Genomic DNA, 21909 nt, shown 5'->3' on the forward strand with positions numbered 1-21909 from the left:
AACAATTTCATCTAGCATAAAATATCAGGGAGGAAAAATCTTATTTGTATAAAAAAGAGATAAAAATGAATATCATTTGTCTTATTAGATCACCAGTAATTTTTTCTGTATGAGTCTTACTAGATTCCACTTTAAAACTAGCTTTTAGGTGTCATTTTAGAATTAGGACTCTTCAAGGTTTCTACAAATAGTTATTTCCAAAACATTGTTGCCTTGGGGAGTATTGAAAATGAAATCAACAATGCCAAAAGGCACAGCTGAATAGGTAAAATAATTTCTCATATTCTATTCTCATATTCAACTATGATTAACAGTTAATTGTAAATTTCAATTATGTAGTAGAGAGAGTTAAAAACATTCCCAAGGACATGATACATATCTGAAGCTATGGATATATCTGGTGATTTCATATTACATATATGCCAAAGGTCACACCATACCTAATTATGTATCAGTAAAAAAACTTAAAGAGAACAAGTCAAATTTAGGGGGACTAGAGATGGCTCAGCTGTACTGCCTACTCTACTCTTCTAAAGGACCCAGGTTCGATTCCCAGCACCCATTCTAGCACTCTGTCTAGATTTCCAAACACGGGATCTCTTCCAGCATTGTGGGCACTGTACACACACAATGCACAAATATACACACAGGCAAAAAAATACACACACACACACACACACACACACACAATAAAGGGAAAAACATAAGGGATAATTTCAGCTAAAATTATTTCTCAAAATTTATGCTGTATTTTAGGCAAAATTAAAAAATACAGGAAAACGGCAAGATCTGTTATTGCTGAACAAATTCATCTTTTTGCTTATTTACATAATGGCTGCTTTGAACTCTTTTGGCTGAGATAGCTTCAAAAAAAAGCTAAACTGTGGATTTTTAAACAAAAAAATATATACTATGTAAAAAGTATCTTAGCTTTTACAAAAGAAATGAGTGTACATTATAGAAAAGTTTTCAAGTAAGTAACAAATGCATTGAGAATCATAAAATCTGTTGGGATTCTAACTATGTAAATGTGGCTATTTACTTATAAAATAATTACCTACATTACAATAAAGGCACGGGGTTATCAAGTCTAGTGTGCATCACCAGACTTACATGATGCAAACACCATAGACTTACTGATACAGACACGCAGACAGGAATTCCATGGGAATTTTGACTCTGTAGGTTTGGTGACTAACAATGATTATACTGCTTTGTACCTAGATCTTTAATTAATTTATTTTTATAGTTTAGTTTTTGTCTATGGATATTTCGTCTGCAATATGTCTATGTAACATATCCACACCTGGTGCTCATGAGGGCCAGAAAAGAATGACAGATTTACAGAGTTACAAACAGCTGTGAGATGTCAAGTGGGTGCTGGGAATTAAAGCTGGGTCCTTCTAGAAGAGAAGCCAGTGCTTTTAACCTGTGAGCCCTATCTCTAGACCGAGACCTTTATTCTAAGGGTAAGGAAAACAAAGCAAAACAAAACAAACAATATAAAAGTAGTACTCACCAGTACCGGAATTTGGAACCCAATGTAAAATAATGTGCAAAAAAGTTCTTTTGAGGTGGAAGTGGTCTATCCAGGCGGAAGAATGTGTGATGTTCTACACACGCTTTCCACAAAGTTTTACACGCTCTATAATTCACCATATTAAATCCAAGTAATGTTTCTCTAGATTCATGCTGTATTAAATGACAAAATTTAGAGAAAATAGGAAAATGTCAGGATATGATAATACTTTTGACAGATGAGTTACTCCACTCTTGTAAAGGCTTATCTTCTTAAATGCTTTTCTTGGTTTAACAAGGGCTCAGTGAAATAAATAAAACAATTTATAAAAAGTGAATTTCAGTAATTTTTCAACTTTTACATTCTTTATCATAGAAATAACTTTAAAAATTTTACTATTTTCAACTTTCATTAGCTATGATTCTGCTGCAAAATATAATCCTGGAATACAAATTAACTTTATGTAAATTCACAACTTGCAATTTGCCTTGATTAAAACTAAGAATACTCAATACCCCAAGCATTATTACAAAAATCACACTAGAAATTGACTAGCACTAGAATAGAACAATTCTGTAGTTTTTCTTTTGGCATAAAACCACATTATATCAAAGCACACATCTCCTGAATATCGTGTGTGTGTGTGTGTGTGTGTGTGTGTGTGTGTGTGTGTGTGTGTACAAGCACGCACGCTCACTTGCAATAAGTATATACTTTATATGTAATGTATAATATACAGACAATAGTTTACCTACTTTACGGTTTATACATATTTGATATTTTCTAATTAGGGATAGAAGAGTAATATTATGTATACACATTCTTAGTGGCTGTGTATATATGCACACATTTCTGTTGCTAGGTCATATATTTTTCTATTGGATAGCGTATATATGGAAGGACTTGAGGTGGCATATTATTGCATATACAGCCAGTGCTATGTCACTCTCTTAATAGTATCTTTTGATGAATAGTTATCATTGAAACAATGAATCGTCTTTAAGAGCTTCTATGTTTTATTCAAGAAGTATTTTCATCATGAAAATATTTTCCATAATTAAACCATGATAAAATGTTCAGATATAAGAATACAGTTTCATATTAAAAGGTAAAATGACTAAAGCATAACATATTTACTAGAAAGTTAAATGTATCATTAGCAATTGTTTGTATGTAGTAACAGCTTACATATTGTATGATGTACAATAAATATTATATAAGATGACAGAATACCTGACAAGAAAGCATAATAAGTAAGGTTTTTCAGTGTGTATACACTAATATGTGGCCTCCCTATTAAACCATTGCTTTAAACACTCTGCATGTACTTTTGACACTGTAAATGTATTTGAAATGTGATGCCGTTATTTCTACTTTGTGAAAAATGGATTTAACGTGTCCTAAAAGGTCAAGTATACCAAGTGAAAGTTTGGTTCTGCTGCTGTTGTTTTGTCGTAAAGTCTTGCTATGCATGCCTGGTCTGAAATTTCATTGTAGGCCATGGCTAACCTTGAACAAGCAGCCACCCTCCTGTCTCTGCCTTCTGAACACAAGAATGACAGGTATGCATCACTGTACCTGCCTATAACTTTAGAGAGTTAAAATCAAATGTTTTTTATAAAGAAAATATTGGCAATGTGACCTTCTGCAAAATACATCTATCTATATGTGGTCTTTAATGACGTGCAAGTTGACTTTTGAGGCTGTTACTAATAGGTAAACATAGTGCTAACTGACACAATCGGAGAACAGCTATGAGATGTAAATAATAAAAATGGTTCATACATTACCAGGCACATATACTGTTTTCAATAAATGTTACATTTCATAACTCGTTATTACCATTACTGACAACACATCCACGGCTAGCAGGTAAAAGTGTTTTCTTTTACAACACTAAAGTTACTCCAAGTAAATTATCTGTTCTCTCGTTTTGTTTTAAGACTTATTTCATGTATACACATACACTGTTGCTGTCAGACACACCAGAAGAGGACATCTGATCCCATTTCAGATGGTTATGAGCCACCATGTGGTTACTGGGAATTGAACTCAGGACCTTTAGAACTGGTCTTAATCACTGAGACATCTCTCCAGCCCGTTCTCTAGTTTCTGCATAACAAGATTTACTATACATCTGTCTCTGAATATTTATTGAAGTTTACTGTAAATATACACACACACACACATATATATATAAATACAAAGACATACATGCATAAGAATGTTCAGTAATAGCATTAGTTATGATACTCTCCATTGGGAAATAGTAAAACTGTCCCCATATCAAACTAAACTGCTAGTTTATGGCATATACACTTAGTGGAATATCACACTAAGGAACCAAGCACACAGTATCATTGATGTCAGTATAATATGAATTTCATATTGTTAAAGAAAATAAACCAAGTACAAAAGGACTTGCTATACAGCTTCACTTTATAAAGTTCACAGCATCTAAACTACTTCATGGCAGTACAAGTAGGAATAATGCTGACTATGTGTTGGGAAGGTTAGCTACTAAAAGTGCGCATTAGATCCGTTAGCAATAGGACTTTGTTGTGCTCTATGTATTATTCTGAGTTTATCAAGTTATATACTTGATAAACATAAAGTTTAGGCACTTTTCCATACAAAGTTGTATGGGAACCATTTCAATAAAAAGTCTATTTGGAAAAGTCTCCCATATTTGTTAAACATAAATGATAAACCATAGTCACAAAATAGAACAATACCCTCCAGCAAGCAGACACTGCAGATGACTCAAATATATTCTTAAAATTTTAAAGAAATGTTATATACACACATATATATGTCTTGAAACATGTACCAATTTGCAAAGATTTATAAAAAAATTAATGTAAACCAAAGAACAAGGTGAGTTTGTTTGCATATTCATGTCTGTAAATATGTATGTGTTTTATGCTAGGATCTTGCCCTAATCATTATTTCTACTGGGATTACAAGCTAGTGTCATCACACCAGGCAAAGCTAGTTTAATTTGATCAGGTAAAATAATTTACAGGTGGACGCTGTTATAACACTGTACTAACACTCTGACACAAGATGTAAGTCCATGAACTAGAAACTACATATTCAGCACTCCCAAAATTAAATAAGCTTTCTATGAAAAGAAGTATTTAATATGGAGAAAAAGCTTACAAGAATTTATTGCAATTTTGTTCAGTGACACAAAGTTTTGTGTTTTTTAATCGGTGTGTGCTCATGTACCTGTGGGTGCACACACACACACGTGCTAGGAAGCTAGAAGATAACCTCAGTGGTTCTTTCTCAGAAGTATTTCCCCTTATTTTGGGGGACAATAGTTCTTTCTCAGAAATATTTCCCCTTATTTTGGGGGACAGTAGTTCTTTCTTAGAAATATTTCCCCTTATTTTGGGGGACAGAGTCTATCATTGGCCTGGAATGCTCCCAATTAACCTAAACTGGCAGGCCTAGGAGTTGAATGGGTCAGCCTATGTCTGCCTCCTCTTGGCCAGAGTTGTAAGTGCAGCTTTTCTACTTGGGTTCTAGGTATCAAACTCAAGTCATCCTTGTACTTCTAGAAGCACTATACAAATTCAGCCATCTCCCTTGCCTATGGATAGGCAATCTTAAAATATTTCATTTTATCAATAATTATTAATCAATACTCACCAATTCTTTTCGAAGTTGAATAAAAAATTGTTTGCATTTAAAAGAAATTTTTACAATCTTCAACCTGCAAAAAAGAGAATTGGAGGATTTAAAATACTGCTAAGAAAAAAATAATCAAAACTTGGGAAAATTAGTCATTTTTATATTTTATAAAGGTTTTAAAAGTGTCATACATTTGTAGAATGAGCAGTAATCAATCTTTCTACCATTAAACCCAACTCACTTTGAAGCCACCAGCTTTTTTCCTCCTAACTTCATGGCACCTTCTTAATTTTTGTTTTTAATATTAATAACCTCAAATCCAATTAGTGCTACTCATGTGCACACAGGTGGGTGGCCATGGATTTAAGTTTAATGTATACTAACATCTTCATATTTTATCATATAATCTTTAATACATATAATAATGTAAAACGTATGATGCTTCCTGTAAGACTAAAGAAAATCTAAGTAATCAATGGAGAAAAATTTTTATTAAACTATATCTACTACGAATTATGTATTTCCCAATTTTCTATTTTCAAAAATACTTACCAAAGATTAAACTCTCAACAAATATAAGTAACATTTAAGTATTTTAATACAACAAAGCATGCATAAGGGAAAATGTAAAATTTCAGAGTTTTGTAAAACATTTTGATCCTAAAACTATAATTACTTTTATCTGACCCTTACATACTACCTTCGAAAAATTATTTATGACTTATTTGTGTTTGTTTTTTCTAGATAGAGACTCACTACATGGCCTTGGCTGTCCTGGAACTTACTATGTAGACCAGTCTCATCTGGCTCTGCCTCCTGGGTGACCACCACACCAGCCTAAAAATATTCAACTTATACAACACTAATTTTTCAAGGTTCCATTACATGATCCATCACTCAAGCTAGTTTGGCTCCTTGAAATAACCATATATAGAGTAATACTTAGACTTTGAGGCCCATGATACTTAAAAGACCAGGAAACCAAAGAGAATGAATCTTAGTAAAATGTGATTTGGAACCCAATTTTCTAATATTTCTAAATATTTTCACAATAATTCTAAGTTTTCATTTTTGTGACTCATACCCATATTCATTAAGAAGCTGTGAGTATTTTCAGAGAATAAATTCTCAAATCTCAATCACTTCAGAAGACAAATATACCAGTCTAACGGGGGCAGAACAGTTTAAAGTAGAGGAATACAAGCTTAGGTTTTAGGTCTGAATTTTGCTTGTACTGCTGGGAATTGAACCTAGGACCTTACACATGTTAGTCCAGTGCTCTCACACTGTGCCAATCCCAGGCTGCAGGGCTGCAATTTCTTAGTTTACTGTTATGCCTTGTGTTCTCACTACACAGACATAAAAGAAAATGGATATATTATTTTCTCATATGATGGAGGTTATTACTTTTAGAACGTGAAAAGAAGACTGGGTAAAACACAGCCTATATTTGTGGAAAGAAAGAAACATTTGTAAACTTTTTAACAATGTATATATCACCATTAAAAAAAATCACACAAGCATAAACAATACAAAATGTTATTCATTTCTAAAGAAATAAGACAGAAAACCTAATCTAATTTCTAGTCATTTTCATTTTACAAACACCAGAAAAACATCAATGAATACAAATTTCAACACCAGATGATAATTTCTAGCAAAGTCTACTTGTATGACTTGTGTTTCTTATAAATGTATTCTAACAAGCAATGATTAATGCTCATTTTGTATAATGAGATGGTTATAGTACTTTTCCTTTAGTTTCCATGCCCTTGGTTAATCTTTTACAGTGAGTTAAACCAACCTGTCTCTTTATGTTTCATATATATCTCTGGTGGATAGTATGCATATAACTTGTCAATCCCATCTGAGTATTTCTGAGAGGACAGATGAAAGAACAACAAGCGCATGGAAATATGTTCAACATTTTAGTCACGAAAGAATACAAATTAAAATTAACACGGGATATCATTTCATACCCAAAAGGTGTTTTAAGCTGAAAGACAAATTCTCAAATGTTCTCCCTACAAATGGTAGGGAGAACATAATAAATCAATGCAGCACAGACCACCCCGCCATAGGGAGGGAAAGTGATAGCACAGCGTGAAGAAAAAGCTCAGCAAACTCAGTTCTACTCTTTTGTCTATGCCCGCTACCGACTTTTATATAAACATGCAGTATATCATTATGTGGTTTGGTTGGTTGTTTTTTGAGGCAGGGTTTCTCTGTGTATCTCCGGCTGTCCTGTAAGTAGACCAGGCTGGCCTTGAACTCAAGAGTTCTGCCTACCTCTGCTCCCCCAGTGCTAGAATTAAAGGCACCTGGGCACTAGAGTCTTAATAGCCAAAAAGAACAACTGATGGATGAGCTGTGAAACAAAATGGTATGTAACTAAGGGATAGAGTCACTGAGCAATAAAATGTTCTTTACATGAATGTCAAAACATGCTAAACGTGTCGCTCAAACACACAGTATCTCATTTTAGCATATCCAGAATAGATATATGATTAGGGCTGGTTGTAAGAGGTAAGACAAGAGATAGAAAGTGGTTGATAACAATCTTTTGTAGGTAAAGAAAATGGTTCAAAATTAGATTGGGCAATGCTCTGTTCTATTACCATACCTCAAACACTGATTATATTATATATGAAATTATAATGATATATTATAATGATATACTACATATGACATTATAATGATTATATTATACATGAAATTATAATGCTATATTATGATTTCATAAACTATATCAAATATAACAAACTTTTAGGACCCACTCTGATAATCTGCCTCTTTCAATTTCAAGGGTGGTTACTGTTTTTTCTGAAGAACTTAGTTTAACAGTCCTCAGAACTGTTGAAACAGTGAAACTAACTAACTAGTGAAAGACTCCTTTAATTTCTGTTTGAGAGAACTTAGTTTTCTCTTGATTGTGAAATACAACTATAGACTAAATTGACAATGTTATTTCTTTGAACACTTGCAAATATGTCATAGTTTTTTATAAAGACAAATGTCATGAAATTCTTATACTTTATTTCTCTACAAAAAGAAAAATGGTATTTCGGTGTTTTCCTTCCTTGTGATTCTCCCTTTGAAGATCTCAAAATTTACAGTTGAACCCAGATATAATTTATTGAATAAAAAGACCCAGAAAACATTTCTTAGGTGAAACTTCATGCTTAATTCACAAAAGGCTATGCTTAGGTTCTTCCAGTACCCTTATTCCTGGATATCTTGCTATCTTTGGGCTTCTATACATCTCTTTAAATTGCTTTCCTGGCAGTTTTTCAGTTGTAGTCCTGTTACTACACAGGACCTTTGTTGACAGGGCCTTTAAGATGTGATCAGGATCTCTGCACCCAAATCCCATGGGAGGGAGAGCTAAACTTTCAGAGAGGCAGACACGCCTGGGAAGCCAGAAGAGACTACACTCTGCCCACATTTCTGACTCTAGAGGAAAACACCTAATGCCATCTGGGACCCCGGTGCACGGGGGCTCCCGGAAAAGGCAGCGCAGGCCCTCCTGGTTGCTGCCCTCATGGAGAGCTCAAAAGCAATATCCCACGAGCAAACTTGACCCTCGGGACCACAGGTAAGACCAACTTTTCTGCTTCAAGCAACCTGACTGGTGGTCTCAGGACACACAGAGGTAAAATTCCTCTGGGACCTGACACTTCCAGATTTTAGCTGGATTCCCAACCTCGCTGATCCCGGCCCGCACCTCACTGCTCCCAAACCCCAGGGGAAAGAGAGCTCACTGCCCGGACGGGTGGGCAATCCTGAGACTGCAGAGCGCAAGAGACCACCAATACTGCCCACCCCTGCCCACATCCCTGGCCCAAGAGGAAACTGTATACGGCCTCTGGGTTCCCTTGGATAAGGGCACAGCAGAGGCAAATCCGCTGCGTCTGAGACACCGCCAGAACCTGAAGGGACCGACCAGATAAACAGTTCTCTGCACCCAAATCCTGTGGGAGGGAAAGCTAAATCTTCAGAGAGGCAAACATGCCTGGGAAGCCAGAGGAGACTACACTCTGCCCACATTTCTGACTCCAGAGGAAAACACCTAACGCCATCTGGGACACGGGTGCACAGAAGCTCCCAGAAAAGGGAGCACAGGCCCTCCTGGTTGCTGACCTCACCAAGAGCTCAAAAGTAACACCCCATGAGCAAACTTGACCCTCAGGACCACAGGTAAGACCAACTTTTCCGCTTCAAGCAACCTGCCTGGTGAACTCAGGACACAGGCCCACAGGAACAGCTGAAGACCTATAGACAGGAAAAACTACACACCCGAAAGCAGAACACTCTGTTCCCATGACTGGCTGAACGAAAACAGGAAAACAGGTCTACAGCACTCCTGACACACAGGCCTATAGGACAGTCTAGCCACTATTAGAAATAGCAGAACAAGGTAACACCAGAGATAATCTGATGGCGAGAGGAAAGCGCAGGAACCCAAGCCATAACCAAGACTATATGGCATCATCGGAGCCCAATTCTCCCACCAAAGCAAACACTGAATATCCAAACACACCAGAAAAGCATGATCTAGATTTAAAATCACATTTGATCATGATGCTGTAGGACTTCAAGAAAGACATGAAGAACTCCCTTAGAGAAACACAGGAAAACATTAATAAACAAGTAGAAGCCTACCGAGAGGAATCACAAAAATCCCTGAAAGAATTCCAGGAAAACACAATCAAACAGGTAAAGGAGTTAAAAATGGAAATAGAAGCAATGAAGAAAGAACACAGGGAAACAACCCTGGATATAGAAAACCAAAGGAAGAGACAAGGAGCCGTAGATACAAGCATCACCAACAGAATACAAGAGATAGAAGAGAGAATCTCAGGAGTAGAAGATTCCATAGAAATCATCAACACAACTGTCAAAGATAATGTAAAATGGAAAAACCTATTGGTCCAAAACATGCAGGAAATCCAGGACTCAATGAGAAGATGAAATCTAAGGATAATAGGTATAGAAGAGAGTGAAGACTCCCAGCTCAAAGGACCAGTAAATATCTTCAACAAAATCATAGAAGAAAACTTCCCTAAACTAAAGAAAGAGATGCCCATAAGCATACAAGAGGCCTACAGAACCCCAAATAGATTGGACCAGAAAAGAAACTCCTCCCGTCACATAATAGTCAAAACACCAAATGAACAAAATAAAGAATATTAAAAGCAGTAAGGGAAAGAGGTCAAGTAACATATAAAGGCAGACCTATCGGAATCACACCAGACATCTCGCCAGAGACTATGAAAGCCAGAAGATCCTGGACAGATGTCATACAGAACCTAAGAGAACACAAATGCCAGTCCAGGTTACTGTATCCTGCAAAACTCTCAATTAACATTGATGGAGAAACCAAGATATTCCATGACAAAACCAAATTTACACAATATCTTACTAGAAATCCAGCGCTACAAAGGATAATAAATGGTAAAGGCCAAAATACGGAGCCAAGCTACATTCTAGAAAAAGCAAGAAACTAATCGTCTTGGCAACAAAACAAAGAGAAGAAAAGCACGCAAACATAACCTCACATCTATATATGAATATAACAGGAAGCAATAATCACTATTCCTTAATATCTCTCAACATCAATGAACTGAATTCCCCAATAAAAAGACATACATCAACAAACTGGATACGCAATGAGGACCATGCATTCTGTTGCCTACAGGAAACACACCTCAAAGACAAAGACAGACACTACCTCAGAGTGAAAGCCTGGAAAACAACTTTCGAAGCAAATGGTCTGAAGAAGCAAGCTAGAGTAGCCATTCTAATATTGAATAAAATCAATTTTCAACTAAAAGTCATCAAAAAAGATGAGGAAGGAAACTTCATATTCATCAAAGGAAAAATCCACCAAGATGAACTCTCAGTCCTAAATATCTATGCTCCAAATACAAGGGCACCTACATACATAAAAGAAACCTTACTAAAGCTCAAAACACACGTTGCACCTCACACAATAACAGTAGGAGATTTCAACACCCCACTCTCATCAATGGACAGATCATGGAAACAGATATTAAACAGAGACATAGACAGACTAAGAGAAGTCATGAACCAAATGGACTTAACAGATATTTATAAAACATTCTATCCTAAAACAAAAGGATATACTTTCTTCTCACCACCTCATGGTATTTTCTCCAAACTTGACCATATAATTGGTCATAAAACAAGCCTCAACAGATACAGAAAGATAGAAATAATCCCATGCGTCCTATCAGACAACCACGGGCTAAAGCTGGTCTTCAATAACTTTAAGGGAAGAACGCTCACATACACATGAAAGTTGAACAATGCTCTACTCAATGATAACCTGGTCAAGGAAGAAATAAAGAAAGAAATTAAAGACTTCTTAGAATTTAATGAAAATGAAGGTACAGCATACCCAAACTTATGGGACACAATGAAAGCTGTGCTAAGAGGAAAACTCATAGCTCTGAGTGCTTGCAGAAAGAAACAGGAGACAGCATATGTCAGCAGCTTGACAGCACACCTAAAAGCTCTAGAACAAAAAGAAGCAAACACACCCAGGAGGCGTAGAAGGCAGGAAATAATCAAACTCAGAGCTGAAATCAACCAAGTAGAAACAAAAAGGACCATAGAAAGAATCAACAGAACCAAAAGTTGGTTCTTTGAGAAAGTCAACAAGATAGATAAATCCTTAGCCAGACTAACGAGAGGACACAGAGAGTGTGTCCAAATTAACAAAATCAGAAATGAAAAGGGAGACATAACTACAGAATCAGAGGAAATTCAAAAAACTTCAGATCCTATTACAAAAGCCTATATTCAACAAAACTTGAAAATCTGCAGGAAATGGACAATTTCCAAGACAGATACCAGGTACCAAAGTTAAATCAGGAACAGATAAACCATTTAAACAACCCCATAACTCCTAACGAAATAGAAGCAGTCATTAAAGGTCTCCCAACCAAAAAGAGCCCAGGTCCAGATGGGTTTAGTGCAGAATTCTATCAGACCTTCATAGAGGACCTCATACCAATACTATCCAAACTATTCCACAAAATTGAAACAGATGGAGCACTACCGAATTCCTTCATTGAAGCTACAATTACTCTTATACCTAAACCGCACAAAGACCCAACAAAGAAAGAGAAGTTCAGACCAAATTCCCTTATGAATATCGACGCAAAAATACTCAATAAAATTATGTCAAACCGAATCAAAGAGTACGTAAAAACAATCATCCACCTTGATCAAGTAGTCTTCATCCCACGCATGCAGAGATGGTTTAATATACAGAAAATCATCAACGTGATCCATTACATAAACAAACTGAAAGAACAAAACCACATGATCATTTCATTAGATGCTGAGAAAGCATTTGACAAAATTCAACACCCCTTCATGATAAAAGTCATGGAAAGAATAGGAATTCAAGGCCCATACCTAAACATAGTAAAAGCCATATACAGCAAACCAGTCGCTAACATCAAACTAAATGGAGAGAAACTTGAAGCAATCCCACTAAAATCAGGGACTAGACAAGGCTGCCCACTCTCTCCCTACTTATTCAATATAGTTCTTGAAGTTCTAGCCAGAGCAATCAGACAACAAAAGGAGATCAAGGGGATACAGATTGGAAAAGAAGAAGTCAAAATATCACTATTGGTAGATGATATGATAGTATATTTAAGTGATCCCAAAAGTTCCACCAGAGAACTACAAAACCTGATAAACACCTTCAACAAAGTGGCTAGGTATGAAATTAACTCAAATAAATCAGTAGCCTTCCTCTACAAAAAAGAGAAACAAGCTGAGAAAGAAATTAGGGAAATGACACCCTTCATAATAGTCCCAAATAATATAAATTACCTCGGTGTGACTTTAACCAAGCAAGTAAAAGATCTGTACAATATGAACTTCAAGCCTCTGAAGAAAGAAATTGAAGAAGACCTCAGAAGATGGAAAGATCTCCTGTGCTCATGAATTGGCAGGATTAATATAGCAAAAATGGCCATTTTACCAAAAGCGATCTACAGATTCAATGCAATCCCCATCAAAATACCAATCGAATTCTTCACAGTTAGAACAATCTGCAAATTCATCTGGAATAACAAAAAACCCAGGATAGCTAAAACTATCCTCAACAATAAAAGGACTTCAGGGGGAATCACTATCCCTGAACTCAAGCAGTATTACAGAACAATAGTGATAAAAACTGCATGGTATTGGTACAGAGACAGACATATAGACCAGTGGAATAGAATTGAAGACCCAGAAATGAACCCACACACCTATGGTCAATTGATTTTTGACAAAGGAGCCAAAACCATCCAATGGAAAAGAGATAGCATTTTCAGAAAATGTTCCTGGTTCAACTGGATGTCAGCATGTAGAAGAATGCAGATCGATCCATGTTCATCACCCTGTACAAAGCTTAAGTTCAAGTGGTTCAAGGACCTCTACATCAAACCAGATACACTCAAACTAATAGAAGAAAAAGTGGGGAAGCATCTCGAACACATGGGCATTGGAGAAAATTTCCTGAATAAAACACCAATGGCTTATGCTCTAAGATCAAGAATAGACAAATGGGATCTCATAAAACTGCAAAGCTTCTGTAAGGCAAAGGACAATATGGTTAGGACAAAACGGCAACCAACAGATTGGGAAAAGATCTTTCCCAATCCTACAACAGATAGAGGCCTTATATCTAAAATATACAAAGAACTCAACAAGTTAGACTGCAGGGAGACAAATAACCCTATTAAAAAATGGGGTTCGGAGCTAAACAAAGAATTCACAGCTGAGGAATGCCGAATGGCTGAGAAACACCTAAAGAAATGTTCAACATCTTTAGTCATAAGGGAAATGCAAATCAAAACAACCCTGAGATTTCACCTCACATCAGTGAGAATGGCTAAGATCAAAAACTCGGGTGACAGCAAATGCTGGCAAGGATGTGGAGAAAGAGGAACACTCCTCCATTGTTGGTGGGATTGCAGACTGGTACAACCATTCTCGAAATCAGTCTGGAGGTTCCTCAGAAAATTGGGCATTAAACTACCTGAGGACCCAGCTACACCTCTCTTGGGCATATACTCAAAAGATGCCCCAACATATAACAAAGACACATGCTCCACTATGTTCATAGCAGCCTTATTTATAATAGCCAGAAGCTGGAAACAACCCAGATGTCCTTCAACAGAGGAATGGATACAGAAAATGTGGTGCATCTACACAATGGAATATTACTCAGCTACCAAAAACAATGACTTTATGAAATTCATAGGCAAATGGAGGGAACTGGAAAATATCATCCTGAGTGAGGTAACCCAATCACAGAAAAACACACATGGTATGCACTCATTGATAAGTGGCTATTAGCCCAAATGCTTGAATTGCCCTAGATGCACAGAACACATGAAACTCAAGAAGGATGATCAAATTGCGAATGCTTCACTCCTTCTTTAAAAGGGGAACAAGAATACCCTTGGGAGGGAATAGGCAGGCAAAGATTAAAACAGAGGCAGAAGAAACACCCATTCAGAGTCTGCCCCACACGTGGCCCATACATATACAGCCACCCAATTAGACAAGATGGATGAAGCAAAGAAGTGCAGGCCGACAGGAACCGGATGTAGATCTCTCCTGAGAGACATACCCAGAATACAGCAAATACATAGGCGAATGCCAGCAGCAAACCACTGAACTGAGAACGGGACTCCCGTTGAAGGAATCAGAGAAAGGACTGGAAGAGCCCGAAGGGGCTCAAGACCCCATATTAACAACAATGCCAAGCAACCAGAGCTTCCAGGGAGTAAGCCACTACCCAAGGACTATACATGGACTCACCCTGGGATCCAACCTCATAGGTAGCAATGAATAGCCTAGTAAGAGCACTGGTGGAAGGGAAAGTCCTTGGTCCTGCTAAGACTTAACCCCCAGTGAATGTGATTGTTGTGGAGAGGGCGGTAATGGGGGGAGGATGGGGAGGGGAACACTGATAGAGACGGGGAGGGGAAGGGGTTGGGAGATGTTGGCCAGGAAACTGGGAAAAGGAATAACAATAGAAATCTAAATAAGAAATACTCAAGTTAATAAAGAAAAAAAAAAAAGATGTGATCAGGAGAATCTGGTTGGATCTTATGATGAAGTCAAAGTGGCATACGGGCCTATGCCCCTTAGCTCTCACCATGAGAACAGGAATGTATACCTGGTACTTACACTCCTGAAGCTTGAAAACTCTCAGAAGATGGGACATAAGAAGCTGTTTTTCTCAAACCAGTCTAGATTCTGCCACCCAGCAACCAGCTAGCCTTTTAAGCACTCCCAACAGTCAGATCTCTGTAGTCACATGTCTCCAGTTCTCAAAGCAGAAGTTTATTCAGTGTCTCAACTCCTTGAAGAGCCCAAGGATTGTTGACTTTCTGTTTTTATTGAGTTCTCTTTGTTGTGGGAGAAGATAGTGAACACCTTACATGTCTGACTGGGAAGGTGAATTCTCTGTCCCTCTTTTACAATCTTAACATCTTTGCACAAGCTTTGTTATACTGAGTACTGTTAAGAATAGTTGGGGAAAAATCCTTTATAGCACATAGTGATGTGGGCTTAATAGGTCTATAACTTTAAATCCCATCTATTTAATTACTGAAAACAATATTTAAAATTTGTATTATGAAATATTTTCTAAATAATATTTCAATGTTAACATTCATTGCTTGGTTTTCTTGCACAAAACCTTGGACATACATATGAATATTATTTCTAAACTTTAAACATACTTCTAGTATGTATAACTATAAAATACTGCATCAAATCTTCTGAAACAAATACCCTATATATATAAAGTTATTCCTGAAAATTCAGTCCCCTTCCAAGTGTGAAACCCTCTCTGTATCCTGAAAAAGCCATCTCAAATTCACTTCAATATTCCATAGAATGTATTTTTTTGTTTGCAAGCAGTGTAAGTAGCTTCCCAGAATCTTTATTTTATAGTAACAGTTTAAAAAAAAACCAAAATTTATATAATATAGAACTTTGAAAACACAGAGAAAATTAATTATCTCTGGTATTTTAAATTTGTTAATTAAATTATATAATTTATGATATTATTTATAATTTATGATTTTGACATTTACATACAGTATAAAATAAAAAAAGAAATTACTCTTTGTGTGTGCTATCTGTACTGGCAGGTAAGAATTACATTTTTATCTTTGAACATGGGAAGTAACAATTACATAAAAAACATTTCAAAAGTATAAGATGAGACAGTGAATGATCTTTAGTTTTATCAGTTTTATCCAGAAATAATTTGCATCTATACAACTTACCAATATTAGATGAACAATTCAATAAGCTTTAACAAAATCTGTCCAACTGCATAACCACCACAGAGCAATCATCATGCTAATGTTTTATTGTTTCCATAGGTCGTTTCTTTCTAATGCCAAGAATTATACCGTGGAGATATTCTATAATTTATCCTTTCAATTGATGTACCTTTTTTTTCTTTCTTTTTTTCGGAGCTGGGGACCGAACTCAGGGCCTTCTACCACTGAGCTAAATCCCCAACCCCGTACATTCTTATCTTATGAATACTATATACTATTATGAATTTTATAAACCTTTTTTTTTAAAGTGAATTGTTTCTCCTGTATAAATCTCTAAGAAAAAAGTACTGGGATAACAAGGCACCAATCTGACTCGTGTATTTCTTAGTTACTTTTCCCTTTTTTTTTTTAAGATTTATATATTATTATATTTATATGAGTACAGCTGTCTTCAGACACACCAGAAGAGGGCATCAGATCCCATTACAGATGGTTGCTGGGAACTGAACTCAGGACCTCTGGAAGAGCAGCCAGTGTTCCTAACCGCTGAGCTGTCTCCCCAGCCCTTTACTTACTTTGTTATTACTAGGACAATACACCTAACAACAAAAGGAAGAAGGGTTTACTCTGGCTCACAGGTTGAGGGTACAATCCATTATGGAAGAGATGTCATGGTGATAAGAGGAAATGGTCACACTGTGTCTGTAGGTGAGAAGCACTGAGAAAGATGAATGCTAGTGTTCAGCTTGCTTTTTTTTTTTTATTTAGTCCAAGATTACAGCCTAAGGAATTGTGCTGCCCACATTTATGGTAGTCTTTCCAGTTCAATTAGGCCAGTGGTGGTTCTCCACAACCAGTGTAGCTTCCTAATGCTACAACCATTTAATACAGTTCCTCATTTTGTGGTGACCCACAACCATAAAATCATGTTGTGTTACTTCATAATTGTAATTTTGCTAGACATGAATCATAATGTAAATAATTTTTGGATAGAGATTTGCCAAAGGGGTCAAAACTCACAGGTTGAGAAACATTATTTATTACTCTAAGGTGGATCTCCTTGACAGACATGTCCAATATTTATTTCTGTGTTCCCATAATCTTTAACAGTTCCAACACTGCTCAGAAAATCTTTTCAATCCTCATCTAATCCTTAACCATGAACCTGTACATTTAGAAACCAAGTTACATACACTCAGTGGAATAGAGTTAATAGTTCTATTCCAAAGATCAGAACAAAGCAAGATAGAAATGCTACAAGGAAAACAGTCAAAATCTTTAGCCCTATATGAGGCTTCTGGGGTTCAAATCATAGGGGCTCAAAGGGTTGGGCAGTCAGAACTCTCTAGTTCTGTTTTCAGCAGGATACATAGACTCTTGAACCTGTTCCACTCTATTTCCTATAGTATTCCTTCAGTGGACATCTCTTGGTCCCCAATAAAATCCTGGGGTCTGGGTCTCCACTGTAACTTTGATGTTACCTTTACAACCTCAGGCAATAGCTGCCTTCTTTTTTTTTTTTTTTTTTTTTTTCCTTCTCTTCTTTTTTTCGGAGCTGGGGACCGAACCCAGGGCTTTGCACTTGCTAGGCAAGTGCTCTACCACTGAGCTAAATCCCCAACCCCAATAGCTACCTTCTTACTGGGACTCCAAACTTCCCACACACTGTCTGGCTTTAGCAAATCTCTGGAACCATTTGCATTTTCACAAGATGGAGTCTTCAGTGTTTCTGGGATACCATTCCTATTGAGTTGGTGTAAAGGTTTCTCTTTAATGATACAAATCTCTAATGATTCCAACTGCTTTTAAACTTGCCTTTTCTGTACTTTTATACTTGCTCATACTCTTTTCCTTACAAACCTATGTATTTCATATCGCTTTGCTCCACTTTTTACTTTTAATCACTGTAACCTGAGGAAGAGCAGCAGCAAGGCATAGAGTACGAATACTATACTGCCTTGAAATTTCCTCTGTAAAATGTTAGCCCATACATTGGGAATTCTGCCTAAATTAAGTTCTCAGAACTTGGGCCAAATAAAGTCAGGTTTTTGTTTTGTTTTGTTTTGCTATAACATAACATAAAAGGCTTCTAGCCCAGTTTCCCATATAACCTTCTTCTTCTTTAAACTGTCATGAGCCAGACCTCCACTGTCCAGTTTTCTGCATTCTGGCCTTCCAAATTTACATCACAATGACCCATAAAGTTCTGCATTCAGAATTTTGGGTTTTTCTAGTCCAAATGCCTAAACTCTTCCACACTCTCCCCCACAAACTAGTTCCACAGGCCTAAGAACCACATAGTCAAAATTAACACAGCAATGACCCCAGTCCTGGCATAAATTATTTCTCCTGTTATTATGACAAAATACCTAACAAAATAAGTTAAGAATGGATTATTTTGACTCATGGTTTGAAATACAGCTCTCATCAAGGCAGGACAGCCATGGTGGCAAGAACATAAGACAGTTCATCACGTTGAATCTACAGTTAGATTGACAGTTTTGTGATCTTTTTATTTAGTCTAGGACCACATCTCATGAAATGCTCTAATCCTCCAGGTAGCCAAATGGGAAGTCTCTCACAGACAGGCCTAAAGGCCTGTTTCCATGGTAATACTAACCCTATTAACTTGTCCATCAAGATTACACATCACAATTGGATTTAGAGTCACTGAGGACGCACCTCTAAGACTGTCACAGAGGGGTTTTCAAGAGAGGTTTAACTAAGAGGAAGACCCATCCCCAGCAATGAGATATAAAGAGGTTAGGGATGTACTCCTGCCTTCCCTGCTTCTTCCTGAACTGAGTTCATCCATGGATGCTATTCCTGCTACTCAGAGTTGATATTGCATTCTAATTCTTCAGTCTTCTCATATAGACACAACTTTTCAGGGACCTTCCAGGCTCTTGGCACCGGACTGAGACAGTTGAAGTTCTTAGATTGAATCCTAGGCTTCTCTACCATTCCAACAAGCAGATGGCCAGTGTTAGGACTAGCATGTCAGATACTCTAATCCCATTCTTTCTTTCTCTTTCCTTTTGCCTCTCCTTTTTACTCCTCTAGAGCACTCTGCTAATACATTTTTTTTCAATTTTAAAGAAACTATGAGTTTCCAAAGTTAGTGTATTTATCTGCATTTCTATCAGCAAAACAGTATTTCAGAGGTGTTGTATTACAAAAGTCCTGGAATTACAGGTATGGATTACCATGCACAGCTTTTTTAAAAAGGAAAGTTATGGTAGCTCTCTAAAATATTTATTTTGGTTAGCTATCATATTTTAATTTTTATTCTGCCAAAGTATTATTAAACTAATTATGGAAGTCTATTAAAAATAAAAATGTTACTGAAAAAATATCAAATATTTTAGGAAGTATACAAAAGAAATGCATTGATACCATGAATTGATTCTGAATTTGTTTCTTCCCCTAAAAGTCACTTTATTTAAAAGATAAACCTCTAAATAACCTTGACTACATTAAGCACAGTGATATGCTCAAAGTAATTTTTATGATGTTTAATTTATCTACTTAAAAAGTATAAGATGCTTTCTCTTTTTCATTTTTTTGACATACAAAAATGATAAATCATGTTGGTGACCCATCTTGGACAATGAGAGCAAGGACATCAAGCAAACATGGCAGATGGGTAAGACAATGGAAGTATGTGTGTTAAACGTTAGTGGGACAAACATGTTTGTTTGAACTAGTTTAAAACACCAGTACTGGTGGTTTAAACAACCAGGGTCTTGGTTAAGTAGCCATGCTTCTCTTTCAGCTAATAAATGGCCTTTCCAGGTCTACATTTAAATAAAAACAGCAAGTGCAGTTCTTAACATGATAGCAACCATAAATGGAGTATTCTTATGATAATATTTGAATATCCTTAAAGAAGAAAAATTATTAATTTTTGGGCCAGCATCACAAGGTAAATGGAGGCAGACAGTCGTGGCCAAAACTGCTTTACCTTTGGCAATTTCTATTGGTGATTAAGTGGCCAAAGATGGTTAGTTTGGGCAATTTCTTCCTTTAACTCCGTTATTCTATGGCTAAAAGCTTGTGGCTTCTGGCAATTTAACTCCTGCTGATAGCAACAGGGGACTAATTTGAAAAGCTTAGTTATCCTAACTCTTTGTCTCTTGGCTCAAATACCCTTCACTAGCTAGGATAGAGTCTTATAAAGAATTTGTTAACTCTTTGTAAGCCAGAGAGAAAAGAAAAGGAAGGAAGAAAGTCAAGCACACACATAGACACACACAAACACAGACACAACAGACACAAAGATACACACACACACACACACACACACACACACACACACGAACACTTTGGCCAGGCCCAATCACCTGTTTCATTAATTTCACAAGTGTTCATGCATACTTACATACATACACATATACCAACACACGTATGTATGTACATACATATACATATATACATTTGTTGGATAGGGCAGCGCCTCAAAGCCACACTTTCTTTTCTCTGGCAATCTATACCTTCTAGACAAAAGTTCTTTATAAAATACTTCAGTTACAGAAGAATGTTGATATTAAGTTCAAAAGAGTATTTCATTCTATAAGCTCATTTTAAGTTTAAAGCAACACTTTCATATGTCCTCACTTTACCATAGTGCACACCTGAGGCTTCATCCTTGGACCTGGTCTGGAATGAATGTTTTTTCTTGATCACTAATCTATCCCAAGCCTATTTCTCTTCTTAGTGCAATTTATGGAAGCTCACTGTATTCCTTATTTCTGGGGAGCACATCCAGAGTTAACTTTAGTCCCAATACGTGTCTTTGTTTTTAATTACGATGTGCATTTTACCCTGCTGAGTTCCTCTGCTTACACATAAGTCCTTGAGAGACTGTGCAAACATGAAGGAATGGCCTTCAAATGGTCAAACATAGATACTGTGTATCATAAACTTGCCACTTAAACCTTTGTGTTCACTGTTTATCTTCCTGGAACTGGTCCATTTTGTGCTGCTTGACTTTAAGACACTGAGAGAACAGTCCTGCCTGCTGACGTGGTGTGCACGGCTGCTCTTCTGTATTCTGTCTCTTGCATCTTCTTCCTATATCAGCCTCACTCCCCAGTTGTGGTTCCCACGGGCTCATGCACTCATTATGCAGCCTTTGCTTACTATTGTATGAGGAGGGGGCAGCCTTTATTCTTGATCCTAACGTCATTACATCTTTCTGACAAAACAAGTAAAACCATCTCCCTAAAACTTTCTTCCTGAAAGCATTTGAATCAAATCAGGAAGTTATCAATCCACCTAAACAGCATTAATTTGTGAACGTCCATCTTCTTCATGCCGATCTGAAGGAAATTTGCCCAATTGTGTAGGCTGATGCCCAGGAATCATTAGGCTATATAACAACAGCAGGAAAGGCCTATCAGCAGCAAGAAGCAG

At 36.8% G+C, this 21909-nt stretch overlaps 1 protein-coding gene across 9 annotated transcripts in view; it reads right to left on the reverse strand.

Annotated features, from left to right (window-relative positions):
- Window positions 1-21909, reverse strand: part of Ptpn4 (protein tyrosine phosphatase, non-receptor type 4) — a 180150-nt gene that overhangs the window by 68620 nt on the left and 89621 nt on the right. For all 9 annotated transcript variants that reach the window (NM_001100479.3, XM_063272020.1, XM_017598667.3 and 6 more), the window contains 2 exons: window positions 5177-5240; window positions 1520-1692 (listed from right to left, as the gene is read on the reverse strand). In NM_001100479.3, the coding sequence (NP_001093949.1) occupies window positions 1520-1692; window positions 5177-5240 (237 nt within the window). The remainder of the gene's footprint in view (window positions 1-1519; window positions 1693-5176; window positions 5241-21909) is intronic.

The sequence above is a fragment of the Rattus norvegicus genome, chromosome 13, assembly GCF_036323735.1.
Source record: "Rattus norvegicus strain BN/NHsdMcwi chromosome 13, GRCr8, whole genome shotgun sequence".
NCBI lineage: Eukaryota > Metazoa > Chordata > Mammalia > Rodentia > Muridae > Rattus > Rattus norvegicus.